The 15,546-nt window shown below is 33.9% G+C and overlaps 3 protein-coding genes and 1 pseudogene across 3 annotated transcripts; all 4 read right to left on the reverse strand.

Annotated features, from left to right (window-relative positions):
- Nucleotides 1-1,068: 1,068 nt before the first annotated feature.
- LOC132950716 (uncharacterized) lies at nt 1,069-2,508 on the reverse strand. The gene has a single exon (XM_061022292.1). It carries the CDS (start codon nt 2,506-2,508, stop codon nt 1,069-1,071), a length of 1,440 nt encoding a protein of 479 aa, XP_060878275.1.
- A 52-nt stretch (nt 2,509-2,560) lies between these two features.
- Nucleotides 2,561-3,227, reverse strand: LOC132950801 (uncharacterized). Its single transcript, XM_061022408.1, has 2 exons — nt 3,223-3,227; nt 2,561-3,173 (listed from the first exon to the last, which is right to left on the reverse strand). The coding sequence occupies exons 1-2, from the start codon at nt 3,225-3,227 to the stop codon at nt 2,561-2,563; spliced, it is 618 nt and encodes a 205-aa protein (XP_060878391.1).
- A 37-nt stretch (nt 3,228-3,264) lies between these two features.
- On the reverse strand, nt 3,265-5,887 carry LOC132950881 (uncharacterized). The gene is made up of 3 exons (XM_061022522.1): nt 5,527-5,887; nt 4,761-5,462; nt 3,265-4,607 (listed from the first exon to the last, which is right to left on the reverse strand). The coding sequence occupies exons 1-3, from the start codon at nt 5,885-5,887 to the stop codon at nt 3,265-3,267; spliced, it is 2,406 nt and encodes an 801-aa protein (XP_060878505.1).
- Nucleotides 5,888-11,041: 5,154 nt separating this feature from the next.
- On the reverse strand, nt 11,042-11,721 carry LOC132934099 (uncharacterized; annotated as a pseudogene).
- Nucleotides 11,722-15,546: the final 3,825 nt, after the last annotated feature.

The raw sequence follows: 15,546 nt of genomic DNA on the forward strand, positions 1-15,546 counted from the left end.
AAATACTGTTGAGCTATGTAGTGCGTGTTGTGTTAAATGTGTATTTGTGTATTTGTGTGTATATATGTGGTGTGTTTACAATAATTAAAAAATCACAAGAAGGTAACTAAGTTGAAATAATGGTAACAAAAATGATTTGAATGGTAATAAAATATAATATAATGAATAACACAGCCCTTATGACCAAACAGAATAAACAATATTAATTAATATATATATATATATATGAATATAAGTAAATGTCTCTTATAGACGAATACAAACAATATTAAATATATATAAGTACGTCTCTTATAGACGAATAAAATTACAATATTAATATGTTAGGATATGGCCCTTTTGGCCCAACAAAGTATAATTAATAACGTATGGCCCTTCTGGCACAATAATAAATATAATAATAATGTATGGCCCTTCTGGCACAACAATAAATACGATATGTAGCCCTTCTGGCTCAATAATAATAATAATAACAAAAATAACAATAATAACTCACAGTTTTGTGGAGCTCAGACTGGCCAGCTGGTCCTACATCTAGTAATAATAATTAACGATAAAAATATAATACAAAAGGATATCACGGTGACACGGTTGACAACCCACGAGTATTGCACAGCAAAGTATAATATATGTATATGCAACATATATATATATGTGATTTTAGGTACACGTAAAAAAAAACAATATAAAAATAAAATAAATTAGACTTAGCCCTTATGGCTCACAAATAATAAATATAAATCACACTTAAGCACTTTTTGCTAATAAGTAATAATCACATACAAAAAACTGTTTAATACTTCAATATAATGAATAATAATATGGTCCTGAGTCTACGGCTTACGGTACAGAACAACAATATAATCGGCGGCCGTGCTAATATATTCCAGCAGACGCACGGCGGCGGCGTACGATAACGCGGTGTAATCTACATATTATATAACTCACACGATACATCTACAAATTCAATAACGACTAAAACAAAAATAAACAATACGAATAGTGATATGTGTGAGACCAGCTGTTCTTCCCGTGACCGATTTTTCTTAATTACCTAATCTATAATATTTAAACTGTTGCGGCGGCAACATTCTCCCCCCGTTGAAAATCCTGGTTTTCAACTGAGCTGTTGTCCTTTTCAGTCGGTAGTCGACATAATTTGATTACTGGCCGACGCATGAGCGTTCCGTTTGCTGTTCTTATGGTGACAACCCGGACTACACCATCAGAGCCAGGATGCAATTCCATAACCAATCCTAACTTCCATCTGGCTGTAGGCATACAATCATCTTTGATAATAACGACATCGTTCTTTGCTAGCTGTGCGCTCTTGCTTGTCCACTTGCCACGAATTTTAGTCTGTGGTAGATACTCTCTCGACCACCGCTTCCAAAAGGTCTGCATCAAATTTTGCACTAGTTGCCATCTACGTAGACCATTGGGCTTTTCCTTAGATATGTCTGGTTCATCTGGGAACAACATAGCTCCTCCAATCAAGAAGTGAGATGGAGTAAGGACTGCCAAGTCAGAAGGATCACTATTTAGTGGAGTCATCGGTCTGGAATTGAGACAAGCCTCGATTTGGCACAAGAGAGTTCGCATTTCTGTATTCGTAAGCTTGTGATCAGATATAACTCTCTTCATGTGGTGTTTCATACTCTTCACGGCACTCTCCCATATACCACCAAAATGTAGAGCAGAAGGCGGGTTGAAATGCCACTCAATACCTTCTTTCTCAAGATCAACACTGGCTTTTTTCATCATTGAAATTAACTCCTTTTGAGCCCCAACAAAGTTTGTGCTATTGTCACTAAAAACCTTAGCACATTTTCCTCTTCTAGCCATAAAACAACGAAATGTCGCCATGAAAGACTTACTTGAAAGATCGTCAGCCAACTCCAAATGTATGGCCTTCGTTGAGAAGCAAACAAATATAGCAATCCAAGCCTTCTTAGCAGCTACACGCCTCAAACCACTGCGAATATATATGGGTCCAGCAAAATCTACACCTGTGACAGTGAAAGGTCTAGTATACTGAACTCGGTCTCTTGGGAGTGGTGCCATAATTGGATGATTGAAACGTGGACGTGCCTTTGTACATTTGACACAATGCCATACCACTGATCTCGTGGTTACTCGACCTAGCAGTGGCCAGTAAAGACGTCTAACTTCAGATAACATGAGCTGAGGTCCTCCATGAAGTAGCTCGAGATGGTATGCTTCAAATATTAGCCTGGTTATTTTATGACTAGCAGGCCATACTATAGGGTGTTTTTGTCCATCGGCTATGTCTGAATTCTCGAGTTTTCCACCAACAAGTATTAACCCATCGCGCAGGAAGGGATTCAAACTACGCAACTTACTATTTCTTGGTACTTCTTGTCCCCTTTCTAGTGACGAGATCTCTTTACTGAAACACTCAGCTTGGACCATTCTTAAAATTGATTTCCTCGCTTCGTCCGAATCTGATATTGTTAGGGATTGAGGCCCATTGATTTTCTTACGCATGTACTTCGAATAGACCGTTAACCAAGCAACTCCTCGTAGCATACAATTCCATTCAGAGTAGTGTTCTATATATACTATTCAACGGTTTGATCACTAATAGCACTAGCTTCACTTTGCGTACTTCGGGTAGCTCATCATCATGGGTTATCGGATTCAAGATCCAATCCTTCTCATCACTTTCCAACCAGGTAGGTCCGTTCCACCACAATCTTGCCGTTAACAGTTCCCGTGGTCTTAAACCTCTTGAAGGGATATCTGCTGGGTTTTCCTGCGTGCCTATATGATTCCACTGGCTGACCTCTGTAATATCCATAATTTGAGCTACTCGATTGGCAACATAGATTTTTAGCTGGCTGCTTTGTCTATTCAACCACCCTAAAACAATAGTTGAATCCGTCCATAGTTTGAACTGATGAATATTGATTTGCCATGAATCAGCGACCCGTTGAGCCAATTCAGTTAATAACAAGGCACCATTCAATTCAAGTCGTGGTATTGTATTTTCTTTTAACGGGGCCACTCGAGTTTTTGCACAAAGAAGTCTGGAATGCCATTTTCCATCGCTGCTCTGAGAACGAATGTAGATACAGGCCGCATACGCTTCTTCGGATGCGTCACAAAACCCGTGTACATCTATGATATCAGTTCGTTCAGGTATGGCCTTTCTGGGAATGGATAAATATTTCAGTCGCTCCAGATCTTCATAAAATTTACCCCATATTTCCTGTATGTTTAACGGAAGCCTTGCATCCCAATCTATCTTCGTGGACCAGAGCTGTTGTAGAAATATTTTTCCTTCACTAGAACCGGTGACAGGAAACCGAGTGGATCAAAAATTCTGTTTAGGTCTGAGAGTATAGCTCTTTTTGTCAATGTACCTTCCATGGATCTTGATACGATTTCAAATTGAAATAGGTCGGCAATTGGTTTCCACTGCAGTCCCAATGACTTGACAGTGTCATCGTCTCCGATATCCAACACAAACAAGGGATCGTTAACACACTTAGACATGTTTTGCAGTACAAACTCGGAATTGGAACACCATTTCCTTAACGGTAGCTTTGCTGAATCTAGCACTGTGCTTACTTCTCTTTGTAATTGACAGCAGTCATCCTCGGTGTCGGCTCCCGTCATTAAATCATCCATATAGAAATCTTCGGCAATCACTTTTGAAGCGCACGGGAATTGCTTTTCGACACTTTTCGCGAGTTCTATTAGACAATAGGTAGATAGAAATGAAGCAGGAGTCATTCCGTATGTTACTGTAGTGAGTTGATATGAACGAAGTAATTCCTTAGGACTGGATCTCCAAACAATTTTTTGTAGGTCCCAGTCTTCTCTTGCGATTTTGATTTGCCGAAACATTTTCTCTATATCAGAAGTTAAGACAAATTGATGCTTACGGAAGCGAACAAGTATAGAAAATAAATCTTGCTGAACAGTAGGACCGCATTTCAGAACGTCGTTAAGAGAGACACCAGATGCGCTCTTGGCGGAAGCATCGAAAACCACTCGAACCTTTGTCGTTAAACTTGATGCCTTTATTACTGAATGGTGCGGCAGATAGAAGTGATTCTGCGTTTGAACTGAATTTTCCAGTACTTCAACCATATGCCCCATCTTAATATATTCATTCATAAATCGTATGTATTCGTTCTTCAGGTGTTCGTCATGCTGCAATCTTTTCTCTACATTTAAGAATCGTGCGATCGCCATAGGTAAGGTTTCGCCTATTTCACTGATTGTCTCCTTGATGGGAAGTCGTACAACAAAACGCCGTTCCTCATCACGTATTGTGTGTTGCTTAAAATGTTGCACTGTTTCTAGCTCTTCTTGATTTCTCTTATTCGCCCTTGATGTTCGACCATAGCTTGTATCCTCAACGATTCCGAGAACCTTCCAATCCTCCTCTATCGTCTGTCCAATTGACAAAAGTGTTGGTGTTTGACGTTTAGGCAGTTCTCCCGTTACAAGCCATCCAAAGTTACTCTCATAAAGCGTGACTGAACCTATATTCAATGGTATTTTTGTTGTTCCCAAAATGTCGAAGAACGAGCCACCTCCAATAAGTAGGTCAACACTTTGAGGACGGTGAAAGTCTGGATCAGCCAAGTTTGAAGACACTGTACCTGGTATTTTTCATCCATCTGCAGGCTCTGGACAGGACGCTAGATTCCCCACGATATTAGGCAATACATAACAAGAAATCTTGATACTAAAATCACAAGTTCTGGATTCGATTTTTAACTCACTGCACGACCTTGCCTTTAAACGATTGTCTCCAATACCACTTATTGGCAATGAAGACTTCTTACATGCTAGCTGCAGTAAGTTTGCATATCTCTTTGAAACGAAGTTGACTTGAGAGCCACTATCCAAGCTGGCTCTGCACTGTCGATGTCCACCATTTTTGTCCTGAACCATGACTAATGCTGTAGCAAGAAATACGTGTGAATTTTCTGCGGTGGTATTCACTGGTACTGGTGCAGATACTACGACTCCGGAGGTAGATAGCTGCTGACTTATATCAGGTTGCTTATTTATATCAGGTTGCTTATTTTCAAGCTGCTCCTTCTCTGGTATTTGTTGCTGCCTTTCTTGATGTAATAACGAATGATGTTTGCGGTTGCACGTCCGAAAACTATAAGTGGATCTGCAAACATTTGCCATATGCCCAGGAGTCAAACAGTTGAAACACATTCGTTTTTCCTGAACAAATGAGAGACGTGTGTTTATAGTAGCGGCCTTGAACTTCTCGTAGTGATACAATTTATGAGCATCAGTGCAGTATTTACAGGATACTGTATTGGATGATGCCACTAAAGATCGCTTTGTCTCAGGAAATACATTTTTGGCATTGCTCTTTTTTGCTGTTTCACCGGCCAATGTAGTTCTGATATCTCTTATTGGTCCAGAAGTTGCTTCGGAAGACTCGAAAGCTATACATCGACTGGCTAAAAAATTGCTCAAGGTCACAATACTTAGGAAGTTGAGTGTTGTGTTGTCTTAGTTGCCAGCCATGACTAGTAGCAGAATCCAAACGACTGACGATTATCGTTACTAGCCACGCATCCCAGTGCTCCGTTGGCTGATCAAGCGCCTTTAAAGCTGCAACATGGGTGCTTACATGGGCATGTAGAGCTTGCAGGTCTTTAGCCCTCGGCTGTTCTACATATGGAGATTCCAGGAGAGATCGAATATGTGACTGAATGACAAGACTGCGATTATCATACCGTTGTTTCAGGCGTTCTATTGCCACCTCATAATTTGTATCTGTCATTGGAACCGACTTGATAAGGTCTAACGCCTGGCCACTAACACTTGACCGTAAATAGTAGAATTTTTGAGCTGGTGTAAATCCACCATCATCGTGTATCATTGCACGAAAACAATCGAAAAAAGACTCCCAATCTTGGATATCACCGGCAAATACTGGTAGCGTAATGATAGGCAATTAAGCACGACTGTGGCCTGCTGACGTATTGAAAGTTGAGATGTGAGAACTGCTGTTGTTAATCTTCCTAGCATTCACTATTTCCTGAATTCGAGAACGGATACTAAAATAGTCAAATTCGAACTTATTACGCTCCTCTTCTTCCTTTTCGCAATCATCAACAGCAATCAATTCCAACTGTGTCTGTATGTCGTCAAACTTTTGATTTAGGCGTGGCAACTCTTCTTGATGAAATTCCAATAGCGATATAGCGTCAGTTGTTGGATCGAATTCCTCAAGAAAGTTTTTCATACGCGTTAGCGACGCCTTAATAATACCACGCTTTTTACTAAGCTCCTTAACCTGAGCTTGCATAATTTCATCTAACCCCATTATAAATGATTATTTTTTTTAAAATCATTATTATAGAAATTACAAGTATAATTGATAATAATAATAAAATTCGATTGCAACTGATGTAACGTAGATCCGATAACTAAACAAAATAATTAAAACAAACTAGTGCAAGTTCGACTCTAAAACTCACAAATAATAAAACACAACAAGAATAATAGCAAAAGATCACGTCGAGGTCACCAAAATGTACGGGCCGGGAGCGTATAGTAATAATACGCGCACTCGGTCACCAATTTATATTGTGCCCCACTAACACCTAGGTCTTAAAAGTGTGGAGAAGTAGCTGGGTGTGTAATGGGGTAATAGCTCAAACAATAGTGGTCGGGATTGCCGGGCAAATACTGTTGAGCTATGTAGTGCGTGTTGTGTTAAATGTGTATTTGTGTATTTGTGTGTATATATGTGGTGTGTTTACAATAATTAAAAAATCACAAGAAGGTAACTAAGTTGAAATAATGGTAACAAAAATGATTTGAATGGTAATAAAATATAATATAATGAATAACACAGCCCTTATGACCAAACAGAATAAACAATATTAATTAATATATATATATATATATGAATATAAGTAAATGTCTCTTATAGACGAATACAAACAATATTAAATATATATAAGTACGTCTCTTATAGACGAATAAAATTACAATATTAATATGTTAGGATATGGCCCTTTTGGCCCAACAAAGTATAATTAATAACGTATGGCCCTTCTGGCACAATAATAAATATAATAATAATGTATGGCCCTTCTGGCACAACAATAAATACGATATGTAGCCCTTCTGGCTCAATAATAATAATAATAATAACAAAAATAACAATAATAACTCACAGTTTTGTGGAGCTCAGACTGGCCAGCTGGTCCTACATCTAGTAATAATAATTAACGATAAAAATATAATACAAAAGGATATCACGGTGACACGGTTGACAACCCACGAGTATTGCACAGCAAAGTATAATATATGTATATGCAACATATATATATATGTGATTTTAGGTACACGTAAAAAAAAACAATATAAAAATAAAATAAATTAGACTTAGCCCTTATGGCTCACAAATAATAAATATAAATCACACTTAAGCACTTTTTGCTAATAAGTAATAATCACATACAAAAAACTGTTTAATACTTCAATATAATGAATAATAATATGGTCCTGACTCTACGGCTTACGGTACAGAACAACAATATAATCGGCGGCCGTGCTAATATATTCCAGCAGACGCACGGCGGCGGCGTACGATAACGCGGTGTAATCTACATATTATATAACTCACACGATACATCTACAAATTCAATAACAACTAAAACAAAAATAAACAATACGAATAGTGATATGTGTGAGACCAGCTGTTCCTCCCGTGACCGATTTTTCTTAATTACCTAATCTATAATATTTAAACTGTTGCGGCGGCAACAACTTATATATACCTACTAATTATATTATATTATGCTATAGAAAATGTCTGTACGCAGTGTAATATTATCATTCCATATTTGTTTACCCTTTGTATGTCCAATGGTCTTGTGCTCTGCTGTGCAGTAGGTTACAAGTGGGTCACTTTAATGGATGGTGTTAATATCATTGTATAAGAAAAACGATTCTGAGCGAAAACGGTCAGTCAGCCTATGATATTACCAAATATATTTGATGATATTATTGTGAATAAAGTAATTTATATATAACCTATTTACGTGGAGCCTTGTTTTAAATTTTCAATACTTAGCCATAAAAGTTAAACATTTTATACATTTTTAACTACCTACAAAATAATTTATAAATTATAAATTTGATAAATGTTGTCAAAATTTGAAATTTAAATGCTTATAAAAAAAAAATTGTGCCTATGTATTTTTAATATTTTTCAACTGCTATTAGAACAATATATCAGGAGCCTTATATTTAAATTCCACGCTTTTCACCCATCAAATAAAATTTTAATGATATTTATAGAAAAAAAAACTAAAAAAATTGAAAACTGACAATGTCCGTAAACAGCTCAAGAAGTCAAAATATTTGGAAAATGTTATGGTGTATAGGAAATGCAATTATAAACATTCAGTCAAAATTTCATGTTCCTACGGTGATTTGTTTTAGAGTTACACCAAAAACCAAAATCGATTTTCTCGAAAACAGATTTTGCGTAAAAATTCCCGTTTTTCCTTAATTTTTCTTTTGTTTTTCACGTCGCTTTTGAAAACTACTGGGAAATTTTTACTTTTGACCAAAGTACCAACTAGATTCACTTTCCTATCAGAAAAGTTACTGTTGAAGAAAATCTAAGCACTTTTACTGTCCTAAAAGGTGATGACAGACACAAAAATAAAAAAAAAAACACACATCATTGTAAAATCAATACATTCATCGCTTCGCTCAGATACTAATAATTAAAATTTAATGGCAAACACACTGGCTCGAAAAAACACTAAATTAAGGAAAATTAAAAACTCCATCTGTGGATGGCCAAACTCCCTCAATTCGCTCTAACTGCAGTGTTGGGATTAGATAAGTACTTCTTTATCTAGATAAAAAAAGATGTTTTTTTTTTAATACCTACTATAAAATCTAACTTTTGAGAGTACAGCTTAGATACTACTTAGGACTTCAATATTATATAAACACCGGCTATATGTTTAAATTAATATTAGCAGTGAACATTATTATTAAAAGGACGTCGCACCCGCATGTGTCTTCTCCGTCTTTCACACGTATACGACATGGCATATTTTTGTTCGCTAGTTTCGATAGGGTGCTGTCATTTTTGATTTTAGAGTGAATTGACCTATCATCAAACTTTTAGGTAACAACATTATCTGTGCCCTCTCGTTGGTTTTTTACGATATTTTAATTTTTAAATGAATTATCAGTATGTACAATATTAATGTTTGAAAATGCTCATAACTCACTTAAAAATTAAAATATCGTAAAAAACCAATGAGAGGGCACGGACAATGTTGTTACCTAAACGTTTGATAATAGGTCAATTCACTCTAAAAAGTCTAAAATCAAAAATAACAGCAGCCTATTGAAACTAGCGAACGAAAATTTGCTATAACGTACGTGTGTAAGACGGAGACAACACAGGCGGGTGCGACGTCCTCTTAATCAATACCTGACTAAGGTATAACTGAAAAAACATTTTCAAAATTAGGTATAAATATCAACAAAAAACTATTTTAAACAACTCGTCATAGTAAACTTTAATTATTATGAACCTTTTCAACAGTTTTAGTAGGTATGCATTTAAATCGTTTTTAGTAGATATACAATAATTATAATTATTATTGTTATTATGTAAAGTAGTATGTAAACCTAATCTAACTGATAAATAATAATTATATAAAGATTTATATTGCTTCGATTACTTAATTAAATTAAAAATTCAAGCCCATTGCAGTTGGTTGACACAGTTGACCCGTATCGGTACAACACACGTCGGAAATAGGAAAACACAATTAAATACGCGGTAGGTATATAGCTTACTCTACCCAAAAATAAGTTATAAATTAAATCATTATAATCATTTTTCCACTAATTTACTGTTGACGAGTCACCAACACAAGATAACAATGAAATGTAGGCATATTTGAGCACTAAGCTGGGCCCCTAACGAAAATATCAATAATAAACAATGGGTATATAATATTATTATGGAAATCCGATTTTTTTACTGAGACGACGTCAATTATTCAAATTTAAAGTATTAATTATCAAAAAAAAATAAATAAATTGACAGTAAAAAGTGTATTTCATTCTTTTGTATAGAGACAAATTTATCTAGATCAGCTTAATCTTTTGTAGATCACGGACCCCTGATGAAAGATTTCTAGAAATCGCGGAACCCCTTACCAATTTTTTTTCGAATACCTTTTTTTTACAAAACACCTCGTGTTATCATAACCAAAATTATAATAATTATTTTATATAACAAATTACATAAGTAGACATAACAAAACATGCACATTTATAATTATTTTATTACGATTATTTTTTTTATAAAAATGGGTAATATAAAACCATAATTGAGTACGATCGATCATCTGCACTTAGTGGCAGTAAATATAAGACTGTCGGGACTACAGTGCAGTACGCATGTAAATTTCGTATTAATAAATTTCGTCGAAAAACTGATTATACTTAATAAACATTAATAATACAATTATTTGGTGTAGAATCTACATAGGTATTATTATATTTATTATGAAAAAAAAATAATAATAATCCAACAATATTGTAATAATGCATTCATGTCACTTATTGACGTATGTTATGTGTTAAGGCTGCCGTGGACCCCCGACATGAGTATCGCGGACCCCCAGCCGCTCGGCGGCTACGTGGCTCGGCGACTGCGGCGATCCGTGGTGCCGACCAATATCGGTCCCTCGCCGGAACGGCGACGGCGGACAAATCTTCCGCTAATCGCTTGACGATGATGGCCCGTGGTTCCACGCGAGTAGTGCGAACGCGAAATTAGTATAATATTCACGTACTTTTCTGTGGCAAACACTTGCGATCAATAAAGTATTAAATTTGTTAGAGCCTTGAGATTGAAAAGACAAATATTAAAACAAATAATAAAAATTAACTATTTTGATCGAATTAATTATAATATACACATTAATTAAAAAAAAAAAAAATAAACACAACATTAAAATCATAACATGGTACATTGCTAAGTTTTTGTAAATTTTGCTACTTTTTTTTTAGTCATATCATCTTTCTTTGATTCTTTACATTCGAGTTGTGCTTGTAAGAAAACTGCCTCATCCTCATATTAATATAATATCTAATACTAAATGCAATTATTTGTTCGCTGTGTTCAAAGCAAGGGAAATATAAAGTATTATTCTCCAACAAATCTGCTAAGATAAATTCACACACATCAGCCATCATACAATATTTACAAAATTAATTTTCTATTTTACAAATAAAATTAAAAAAATATTTGTTTGGGTGTAATAAAAATCTTCTAGATTTCATGTTTGTAAGACGAGCAACTGGTTTAAATGAAACATTAGACTGTATTATTGCTGAACGACAAACTGCACATTTACTGTAGCGTAAAACTTGCTCGCATAAATATCCAGTTACATAATAAATTACACAGTCAACTACTGGTGCCAAAAAACTATCATGATCACTATTTTCAACTACATCATCTATAGTCCAGTCATCTTGTTCAATGGCAAAATCTAATTTTACACGAATGGTTTCCAGCACTGATTTTTTTTCTGGATTCCTATATATGTTTTTGATACTCTCCAAGCTAATTAAACTTTGGGAAGGTTCGTTGTTCTCAACAATACAGTTTCCAGTTTTTGGAGGTTTTAATACACTATACACTGATAACATTTTATACAGTTTCAAAAATGTTGGTGTGGCTGGATGATCGTTAGCACCACCTGCCTGGCGAACTGTACCAAAGAATCTCTAAAAATATAAATTGTAACAATTAAATATTTTAGATTCTGAGCGGTTTTCTCTGAGCGGGATTCTTACTTCTGCTGAATCTTGGTATATTTTGCCAGTGAGAACATAATTCATATTGTAGTAAGCAAGTTACTACTTAACAATAAAACAAATTACACAGGTACATAATTCTACTATACTATAATTTAGATACTGTAATTCGGCATAAATCGGATAATAGAAACGGAGTTAAGGGTTCTTTCTGTATATTACATTTTAATGTCTTGGGTAAGAGACGGTAGATATTAGGAACTCACTGACCCATAATTTGCTCTGTATACGACAGATGTTCAAATATAAAAATATATACTATATGATTATTTTGATTACAACGCTGTACGCTGTACGCGACGATAGTCATTATAAAAATATTAAAATTATATTAAAAAGATTATTTCAAATTTAATACACAGAATTATACTGGAAGTCATAATATGCGTGGGCTGGAACGATGTTCACACCAACCACATCCGTGAGCCGAGATACAGTATCTATAGGCAAGGGGTACGGGGAACTGCATATAAAAAGGAGCCCGAATAAGCCTGTTTTCAGACGTGTACTACCACCCATTAGTGCAAGCACCTTCACGCCACTCTGTACGAGCATATTTTGGACTTAGAAAAATTATCAACAATATAATAAAATTCACAATAAAACAACAACTGTCTTTTATTTATTATCAACCACGACTAGAACATCAAACAAATTGTCTGCGACCTGCAACTATAATATCTTGGCAGCCACTAATCTACTATCAGTACTACGATAGTAGGTACCAAGCTCCCGAGAATATTACAATATTATACTTCTCCTTTAAATAACAGCAAATTTGAATTGAAGAAGTCAGAGTTATTCTCAATCCTCCAGCTGTGTTGCTTGTTAGAAAGTGTACAGGCTTATGAGTTTATCAACAACTCGTTGTTCCCAATCATCCAACCACTTCAGAGTAAATTGTAAGACCTGAATGTTAAAAATTTTAAAAACACACATTGTAAATTCAATACTCACAATCCAAAAGTAAATAGTGGTTACAAGCAGTAAGCAAGCTTTAATAGGTTTTAATACAGAAAAAAAATTCAAGATTTTAACTATCAGTTAACTTCCCACTTCCATAAGTACTTGAGTAGAAATTAAAATAAAGTTTGGAAATATAGAAGGTACTGCTCCTTCTTGTAATCTAGGTATTTGATACAAAGCCTACCACAAATTAAAATTGCAATAATAAAATATTTATTTTAAATTAAAATAGGTACCTAGAGGTTAAAATAAAATAAAAATAAATACAACTCTTATAATAGTTAAATTTAAAAATACAATTTATTTCCATAAGCAATAAATAATATGCATTAAAAATCCTAGGTTATTTTTAATACTATATTAAGCAATAGGTAATTGATTGGTTATAAGAATATTTAAAGATCTAAATCAATCACAAAAGTTGAATCCTTTTTTTATACTCATTAGTATTTAGTTATAGAGTTAAATTAATAAATAAGTATAAGATCATTTTTAATTACAAATTTACAAACCTCTGCAAGTACTTTTCCCGTTTTTATCCGTCATAAATTTTTTACGTATTATGTCTGATTCTCTGAAGTGTAGTTCACAAACGAATTGTTTTGGTTTGATTACAAATTCCTTCCTGGGTATAGCTTTTGTCCATTGAGCAAGTCTGATTGTATCTTTAGGGACAGTAAAAAAGTGCAAGAGTCATATCCCGAAGTACACGCCGGAACAATACAACGATGCCCGGGCATGTTGAAAACTTAAATACTATAGTGACTAGTCTATAATCTAAATACTATATTACTAAACAATATGTCATCAATATCAATATATTCCAGAAGTCAATAAGAAATAATATTCGTCATTGGACAATACACAACATAGCCGTCGACGTAATTTTTATACATACATTTGTTTCATGTTATTCTTATTCTAAATAAATCAATTTTTTATTGGTGTTCTGCAATTATTTCAGTTGTGGCACTTTCATTTTGAATATGCTTATTGCGAAATAGTAATAAAAAAAAAAACGTAATTAAATTGATTAAAAATTAATAACACCATTCCTAGTAATCCATGACAGTAGTTACAGCTCTTAAATATTTTATTTTGGTTGAGTGTAGAAAAACTGGAAATTAGAATCGTATATATTTTCGAATAAAAAATAACTTAGTTTCCAGCTTTTTTTGGTTTTTTTTTTATGAATGTCGATAAAATTTTATTTGTCGAATAAAAAATGTATTACAAGGATCTTAATGTATTGTTACAATGACATTTGAAAGATATTAAAAATCCATAGTCACAATTTTTCTTTTATAAGCATTTAAAGTTTAAATTTTGACAAAAAGCGTAAAAATCAAGAAAATGTGCAAATTATTTTGAATATGAAATTTCTAAAAATTTTTATTTTTAAATCTAAGATTTTAAAATGTAATACAAGATTTTTTTAAGGTTATCTAGAGTTATCTAGAGTTATTAATTGTTATTTAAATTATTTTGGTACTGCTCTGAGCACGACTAGTAAATCTTATCTAAGAAGTAAAATTAATTTAACATTATTCGTGCATTTCTGTTGTGTTTATATATTTTTTATAACTTGACATTTTCAGAATATTGTGTTTTTCCGATGATGAGTTAGAAGAAAATAAACAGACGAATAAAGGATATGGAGACCTTACAATTGATGATTTTTTCATTCGCCCAGAAAAGCCTTAGATACTTAATAATGTCTAATTCACACACAATTAAGTAAGATTATCACTCAAGTATCCAATTTTTAAATTTGTGATATTGTAACTATTGTACAAGATTTTTTGACAAACCTGGCTTCACCTTTCAGAATGGTTGGCATGAGCTGTGAAAAGAAATATTATATTGAAGATGTAGCTGATACGCTGTTAATAAATTTGGGGTGTCCTACATATGCATACATACAAAGTATGTACATTTATTGATCATAGAATATTAACTATCAAATTTTATTGAATATGTAAATTATAGGTTTACTGGTCGTCAAACCCGTTCCCATTCATGGAATTTACTTCTCAACAAGAAAATACAAACTTCTTTGGAAGAAGGCTAAGCAAACACCAATTACCTTCAATTGCACTCTGAATCATTTTTTTGAATAAAACTATATGTCTAAGACTTATTTATAATTATAAGAAAACTTTATTTTTAAATTAATACTTGTTGTATTTATAGTTTAATTGTTATTTAAATTATTTTGGAATTCCTCACTAGTGATCTGATTGTTGTGCATAGAGGCGGTTTCCAGATTTTTTTTCAGCTGCAGCATAGATAGTTAATTTCTAGAGAATTGAAATACATTATAGTAATTCACAGAAACATTGGTACTACTCTGAGCACAACGGATTATTTCACAATTATTTTCTCATTTAACATAATTCATGAATTAGGTATTTGTATATTTTTTACGACTTGACATTTTCAGAATATTGTGTTTCTCCAAGGATGAGAAGAAAATGAACAGACAAACAAAGGAATGATTTTAATTCATCCAGAAAAGCCTTAGAAACTTAATAATGTCTATACCACTTATTTAAGTATATTAATCAAGTATCCAATTTTAAATGGTTATTCAAAAATACCTACTAAAAACATTGTATCACGGTGAAATCGTAACTATTGTAAAGATTTTTTGTATAATGCTTCACCTGTCAGAATGGTTGGCATGAACAT

This window comes from Metopolophium dirhodum, chromosome 1 (genome assembly GCF_019925205.1).
Source record: "Metopolophium dirhodum isolate CAU chromosome 1, ASM1992520v1, whole genome shotgun sequence".
NCBI classification, from domain to species: Eukaryota; Metazoa; Arthropoda; class Insecta; order Hemiptera; family Aphididae; genus Metopolophium; species Metopolophium dirhodum.

Coding starts and splice junctions, on each gene's coding strand:
- LOC132950716 (XM_061022292.1), bottom strand. CDS start 2,508: ATGCGTAAGAAAATCAATGGGCCTCAATCCCTAACAATATCAGATTCG.
- LOC132950881 (XM_061022522.1), bottom strand. CDS start 5,887: ATGATACACGATGATGGTGGATTTACACCAGCTCAAAAATTCTACTAT. Junction 5,463..5,526: donor GGATTCTGCTACTAGTCATG/GCTGGCAACTAA, acceptor GCAATTTTTTAG/CCAGTCGATGTATAGCTTTC. Junction 4,608..4,760: donor TTTAAAGGCAAGGTCGTGCA/GTGAGTTAAAAA, acceptor TGGCTGATCCAG/ACTTTCACCGTCCTCAAAGT.